General features: G+C 38.9%; 1 protein-coding gene across 1 annotated transcript; it reads right to left on the bottom strand.

The window, feature by feature from the left end:
- Positions 1–291: 291 nt before the first annotated feature.
- On the bottom strand, positions 292–1230 carry LOC103513237 (craniofacial development protein 2-like). The gene has a single exon (XM_008478051.1). It carries the CDS (start codon positions 1228–1230, stop codon positions 292–294), a length of 939 nt encoding a protein of 312 aa, XP_008476273.1.
- Between the last annotated feature and the right edge of the window lie 6566 nt (positions 1231–7796).

Raw genomic sequence — 7796 nt, 5'->3', positions numbered from 1 at the left:
ACTTTGTAGGTATTCAATTTCTTCACACTTTTCTGTCATTTCCTTTTCTTTAGCTTGTCTTATTTTACACCTTATACTCTTCTGAATCCTGATGTACTCAACTTTGTTGTTCTGGGCCAGTCTTCTCTCTTCCATGAGTTTGAGGATTTCATCTGTCATCCATGGTTTATTCTTCCTCTCATCTGGTTTTAGGAACTCTTTCTTGATATCTTCAATTGTTTTTTGTAGTGTTTCCATATCTGTGTCTGCGTCTTTTCTTGGTTTGGATTCATATTTGTTGTTGAGAGCCACTTATACCACCTTTGCTTTAGTTTCCTGATATTTTAACTTCGCCAGATCGAATGGCGGCATTGTTTTCTTCTTTGCTTTCTTCATTCTGATTCTGAAGTCACCTACCAAAGGATTATGGTCTGATACTATGTCTGCGCCAGGGTATGTTCTAATCGTTACACAGCTGTTTCGAAACCTTTTGTTGATTAATAGAAAGTCTATTTGGTTGCGCATGACTTTGTCTGGTTTGTCTTGAGGGCTTTTACAGGTGTATAATCGGCGCTTGGGTTGTTTGAACCATGTGTTCGTTATCACCATGTCATGTGTAGAAGCAAACAGTTCCAGGGCGTCTCCTCTCTTATTCCTTTCGCCCAAACCAAATGGACCGACAGCATCAGATGTTTTCCCTTCCCCCACTTTAGAGTTGAAGTCCCCCATGACAATATTTATCTCATTCTTCTTAAGTTTACTCATGATGTCATTGATGGTGGCATACATTTCTTCTACAGTTTCATCAGGTTTGTCTAAGGTTGGTGCATATACTTGGATGATGTTTATATTTACAGGTCGTCCTTCGAGTTGGATGAGCAATATCCGTTCTGAGATGGGTGTGAACGTCCTGACACATGCTGCGACTTCCTTAGTCATAATCATTCCGACACCCTCTTCATGCTTTCCATCCGCTCTCCCCGAGTAGAAAGCCCTGTGTCCTTCCAGATCCACCTCTCCTGTGTCCGGCCATCGCATTTCACTAATTCCGAGTATATCGATGTTCATACGCTTCATTTCTTTAATGGCATTATCTGTCTTTCCAGCTGCATTTAGGGTCTTGACATTCCAGGTTGCTATTCTCATGTTTACTTGCTTCAGTATTGCCGTCTTAACATTACTCAAAACATTTCCTCCCGGAGATCCGATCGAGGAACTATTCCGGATTTGCTTTGTTGTGAGCCCTGCCATGATGGTTCTACTAGGACTTATCCATTTTGGATCTTGAATGAGGTGGTTTGTCCGAAAACTCTTCCTCGTCCTCATGCCGTTGGCCGCATTCTGCAGCTCATCCGCCTTTAGGAGCCAGTTTCCCAACTCCAGGGCAAGGGGGTGCCCTCTCTTCCCGGCTCATCCACCCGGAGCTGTTGGCCGGCAAGAGGGGATCACTTTAGCCGGAGATCATTCGGCCTCCTTAGTCGCCTCTTACGACAGGCATGGAGTTACCGTGGGTAAATTCTGAGCCCCTACACCACAGGGGTAGCATCAGCATACTAGACCAGCGATTCTCAGCCTTTATTCGGTTATTATTATTATTATTATTATTATTATTATTATTATTATTATTATTATTATTATTATTTTCGAGAAGTTCATTTTCTCTTGTTAATTAATATTAATAGCCCTCAGGGAAAATCTGTGAATAATTTATTCATTTTTAAAGTTAGTTCTTGAGGGAAGGATAAAATCAGTAAAAACCTCCTAGCCTATACATGTACATATATTCAAGAAAGACAGAATTTTTCGACAGTTGTTCCGAGAACGTATACCTTATCTGTTTATATTAAATTTCGCCCCAAACGAGAATCGAATTCACGCGACCTAGGCAGATTGTAAGCTTTTTTTCGGCCTTAAGTGCAAGCAGATCTGGTATAAGTATCACTTTCATTTTGAATGCGTGAATTATGGATTATTATTATTATTTTTGTTGTCCTCCTACTCCTTTCACTTTCATTTTGAATGCGTGAATTATGGATTATTATTATTATTTTTGTTGTCCTCCTACTCCTTCCTTCTTTTTTGTTTTATTTTTGTCATTTTTGTTTTTATTACGAATTTGTTATTATTGTTACTTTTATTATCTTTCTCATTTTCTTCCTCTCTCTTCTCGCGGGGATCATTTTCAATTTCATCTTCGTAATATTTAATGTTCTTCTTTTTCTTCTGCTTTCTTTATTCCACCTCCCACGTCGCCTCATTTCTTTTCCTAATCTCATTCTCTTTTTATTGTTTCTTTTTGTCTCTTCTTCTTCTTCTTCTTCTTCTTCGTCGTCCTCCTCCGTCTTTAAACTTCTTCTTCTTCTTTTGATAATCTCCTTTTGTGATTATCTCTTTGCTTATGGCTTCTGAGGACAAGATTTTATATGAAGATGAGATTTTCCTTTTCTCATGGTTCTTCTATTTGGCTTGAGATGTTGAGTCAGTTGGTTGCTTTTTAGTTTGAGATACGTACGTTTTTCTTTGACTTGATGGTTGGTAGCGCGTTTGCTTTGTAACCGCTAGGCCGCGGGTTCGATTCCCGCCCGGGGCGGATTTTATCATGAAGGGATAATGTTCGCTCTCGCGGGGCGGATTTTTATCATGAAGGATGGATAATGTTCGCTCTCGCGAGACGGCTGGCTTCCTATCCTGTCTTCATTCCCTCCTCGATTTCGGGACGATAAAGACCTTAGAAGTTAAAGTTCCCTCTGTCAAAATCTATAATGATAAAATAAATAATAATAATTTAATTTTTTCTATACCTGTAATGCATATACCTGACAGATAATAATTTGATATATATTAATATATAATATAATATTATAATAATATAATATAATAATAATGTGAACTCTGTGAAGTTAATATATAAGTTTGATACTGGAATGGATAATAATGGATAATACAGTAAATTATAATTATAATATATAATAAATGATACTTGAGAAATCTTGTAACCAATTTTCGAGCCACTTTTATACTCTCGGCCGAGAAAATCTGAGACCCATAAGGGATTCTCTAGCAGACGTACTGAATAATCAAGATCTACGTCGAACGCTTTTACTCGTATTCCGCCACACACTTTACCGACTGAAACAGACCGCGGGTCTGTACACGGGAAAAGGCGAAGGAGAAGAAGAATATGCATTTTTTTTTTTTTTTTTTTTTTTTTTTTTTTTTTTTTTTTTTTTTTTTTTTTTCATGTGGGTAGTGGGTGGCCGCCTCTGTCACTTTACTTTTATAATTAAAATTAGGTATGCTAAATTTTTTATATTAAAAAAATATGACCCCAGGAAAAAGTCAGTTCAAGTTTTTCTTCTTCTTCTTCTCTTTCTTCTTCCTCCCTCCTCCTTATTCTTATTTTTATTCTTCTTCCTTCTTCTTCTCTCCTTCTGCACGTCTTTTTCTTCTTCCTCTCCTCCTCCTCCTTCTTCCTTTCAAGGAAACTCTGTTTTCAATTACTTTTTTTTTTACTTTCTATTTTTGTCGAGACACCCACTTTTTCCAGCAAAGGAATGAGGTCAACTAAGTTCATAGCCGTACCAGCTTTGTGTCTGTGGACATCAAAGCATTATGTAGGTCTTAGAATATCCTTAACATATTCTATTTACTTTTGTATTTATGCCTCGGTGGTGTAGTGGTCAAGGCGCTCGCCTGGTAAACAGGAGGGCGTGGTTCAATCCGGAGAGAGGGGGAGAGAGAGAGAGAGAGAGAGAGAGAGAGAGACAGGGGAAGAGAAAAAGTTCTATGAAGAAGATACAAGAACAAGATAGGCGTTGAGAGGAAGTAAGAAAGAGAGAGAGAGGGAGAAATGGACAGAGAGGGTATGATAGAGAAAGGGAGAACGAGGGAAACTGAGATAAAGAAAAGAGGGAAAAGGAGAAGGAGAGAGACATAGACCCATATTGGACATTTGCATATAAATTCACAAAGTTTTGTACTTTTTTTTTATTATTATTTTGTAAAACTTTTTAGATTGGTATGATGATGATGCGAAGTAAATATTCCATGTTGATATGGTGCTGATGAAATCAACATATTCAGATTATTCCGTATAGACGGGGAGCTGGAACATGAAATTCTCCTCCAGTCCTCCCACTTAAAGCCGTGAAAAATCCACCTAGGAAGCCTGTTTCAGTAGCTCCAGGAGCCTAGTCTGTTTTATAGAATAACTTTGATCGTTGAGGTCCCGGGTTCGATTCTAGGCGCGATCGAAGATTTCCTTCTCTTTTCCTTCTCCCTTTTTTTCTTCTTCCTCCTCCTCCTCCTCCTCTCTCTCTCTATAATTTTACTTTTTTCATTACATAACATAACAATTAACGTCAAATGAACACATTTTTTTAAACACTGGAAATGGAAAATGAAGTAAAAACACATTCAAAACAGACATTTCTCTCTCCCTCCCTCTCTCTCTCCTTCTTCTCTCTCTCACTCATTCTATTTTGTGTTTTTCTCTCCCTTTGTCTGTCAGTCTCTCTCTCTCCCTCTTTTCTCTCCCTCCCTCTTTTTCCTTTCCTTTATTTTACTTTTATTATTTATTTATGAATATTATTTCTATTTTTTGAATGAGTGCATAAAAAGGACGATAAAAATCCGTACCAGAACTAAATTTACCGGAATGAAAATTAAAATAAATTAAATGTCTCCGCCCACTTCTACTACCTGTACCTGCTGTGTACCTGACGGAATTTTCAATTTGATTTTTTTTTTTTAATTTTTTTAATGTTTTTTAACTTTTTTCTTTTTTCAGCAATACAAAACACTGTGAACTAGTGGACTATATTGACATGACTGTTGAAGTTTGTATTCTTTAGTCCAGTCGGAGGAGTCATCGAAATGGACTGTTCAGTTACTCTAGTAGGTACTTCCGTTGTGGAGGCGGAAATTGTTTTCGTTTCGGCGAAGAGTTTGAAATAGTTGACTCGTCATTTTGAGGGGATTGACTAGCGCTTCGTAGTATTTGAACCTCTTTTCGTGGAAAAGTTCTTAGATTTAAGATTTACTCCTGTTCTTTGAATATGCATGTGATACCTAACTATGAGCTAGAATACTTTACACCTACACCCCCCCCCCCCTCCCTGACGAAAACAGTGTTTGCTTGAGTTTTGGTGCACAAGCACATGTGCTCCTTCTGTGTACGACCTCTACGGCCCGTTTGTAACTTTGTACAGACTTCATATGCCTGAGCCAGGTCTTGAGCTGTGTCCACACATAGTCGATGGCGATCAACGTGTGGACACAGCTTTGGGGGAGGAGACATTGCAAGAATGATAATAAACTGAATATTAAACAAATTAGGTAGGTACATAGGTACTGATTTTCTCTAACCACGATCGAATAAACTACGGGCCAAAGAATTCCCGGAGGGACGGACCCAGCTTGTTATTCTGCATGTTGAGTGGACTATATTGACATGACTGTTGAAGTTTGTATTCTTTAGTCCAGTCGGAGGAGTCATCGAAATGGACTGTTCAGTTACTCTAGTGGGTACTTCCGTTGTGGAGGCGGAAATTGTTTTCGTTTCGGCGAAGAATTTGAAATAGTTGACTCGTCATTTTGAGGGGATTGACTAGCGCTTCGTAGTATTTGAACCTCTTTTCTTGGAAAAGTTCTTAGATTTAAGATTTACTCCTGTTCTTTGAATATGCATGAGATACCTAACTATGAGCTAGAACATTTTACTCCTACATGCCTCCCCCCCTTGATGAAAACAGTTGTTAGAATTGCTTGAGTTTGGTGCACAAGCACATTGTGTTCCTTCTGTGTACGGCCCGTTTGTAACTTTGTACAGACTTCATGCCTGAGCCAGGTCTTGAGCTGTGTCCACACATAGTCGATGGCGATCAACGTGTGGACACAGCTTTGGGGAGGGGACATTTAGTCAACTATTGGACTCTGAAACGTTCAGACCAAAAATCGGGCCCGCTCAATTTTGAGACCCCAAATGAACTTGTGACTTGCTTTGATGCGATCAGGCGATCTCGAGTTATAGCGGAACAAACATCCAAACCAAATGCAAAACGGTCGAGTTAAAACGTAGACTTCACTATCGTTCGGTCATTTAATATTCCGTGCTTTCTATCAGAAAGGGTCGTCGGTACTGAAGAAGCGAAAGCTGGTCCTAACCCCTAGACATGAACATAGAAGACTATTTATAGAGTCCCACTAATTTTACACTGTTTCAAAAGATAACCCCTTTTACCAGTTTACCACTGTTCTGGTGACTGAGTTCCGGAACTCTAATATTGAACTCTATATCGGGAAGCTCGGCACTATAATACATATAGCATTTCTACGGCCTAAATCAGGGAAAGTAACCCAATAATAGAGTTCCTCCACCCTAACTTGTGGCACTCTATCAACAATTTTTTTTTTTCTCAGTGTATCACTTTTTTATTTGACTTTTCTTTCTGAGATTCGATGGAGAGAACTGTAACAAAGGAGGTCTTTATCGTTCCGAGAACGAACCGTATCTGATTAGGATAAAATTTGACCCGGGCGGGAATCGAACCAAGGTGACTAGGCTAGCTCAGGTCATGACCTTTAATTTATTTCAGTGTTCACTGTTCATTCATTCTGGGGGTCCCGGGTTCGATTCCCGGACAGAAGTCCCCGTAACCCAAACAGGTTAACGTCATTTCACTTCTGTAGCTAAAGTTTCATACAGCCCAAGGTGACTCAGCAAAATATGAAGTTCAAATAGTTACTCGTACAATAATAGTAATAATAATAGCTGTTATTCATGCTGAAATAATAGTAATACTCATAATAATAGTTGTAGATAAAATGAAGATAGTTGTGGGAGACTAGGTATACCTGGTAGTTTGAAAAACAGGGCCTTAAGTAAGAGATTTCGGAGTAAAGATTAAAAGTGGAGAAATAGCGGAAAAATAAATAAAGTTTAAAAAAAAAAAAAAATAGGTAAATAAAAATAAGAACAAGGAGAAGAGAAAAAAAAATAACAAACAGAAAAGAGAAGGAGAGAGAGAGAGAGAGAGAGAGAGAGAGAGAGAGAGAGAGAGAGAGAGATTGGGGGAGAGAAAGAGAGAGGGGGGGAGAGAGGAGGAGAGAGAGAGAGAGAGAGAGAGAGAGAGAGAGAGAGAGAGAGAGAGAGATTGGGGGAGAGAAAGAGAGAGGGGGGGAGAGAGGAGGAGAGAGAGAGAGAGAGAGAGAGAGAGAGAGAGAGAGAGAGAGAGAGAGATTGGGGGAGAGAAAGAGAGAGGGGGGGAGAGAGAAGGAGAGAGAGAGAGAGAGAGAGAGAGAGAGAGAGAGAGAGAGAGCTGATAGGCTGTCCAAGACATATGGCGACATTTGTTCGAAAATTTGCCCAAAAATAATTTATTACTGTCAAATTGTGTCCCCACAGTGAAAATTTGAAGTTTTTTTTTTTTGTGAAATTGTGACAATGGAATAGGTATTGATAGAAAAAAACTTACTAATGGAATAGGTACATACGACATACCCTACAGTCCCTACACTGTTGGATTTTACACAAGGTTCCGTTTTACTCAAAAAGGAGGTCCTCAGCAGGGATAGATCCTTTTTGCATAAAAGCCTTCAATAATGCCCCGAAGCTCAATATTTAGGCAGAAATATTACATTTTCAGAAAATTAAAAAAAGTCTGTCCCTTTGTTTCAGAGTTTAATTCAATATTTCCCCCCTTTTTTTTCTGTCCCGAGGATGTCAAAATTACGTTAGAGGAGGGAAAATTACGTTCGCGGAGGGAATTTGCATTTTTGGCCAAATTGTATTTTTCCAATTAGGGAATGATTGAATC

This window comes from Diaphorina citri, unplaced genomic scaffold, assembly GCF_000475195.1.
Source record: "Diaphorina citri unplaced genomic scaffold, Diaci psyllid genome assembly version 1.1 scaffold943, whole genome shotgun sequence".
Lineage (NCBI taxonomy): Eukaryota > Metazoa > Arthropoda > Insecta > Hemiptera > Psyllidae > Diaphorina > Diaphorina citri.
Note: the sequence above shows the minus strand (reverse complement) of the source record. Positions and strands in the feature narration are given on the sequence as shown.

Coding starts and splice junctions, on each gene's coding strand:
- LOC103513237 (XM_008478051.1), bottom strand. CDS start 1,230: ATGGCAGGGCTCACAACAAAGCAAATCCGGAATAGTTCCTCGATCGGA.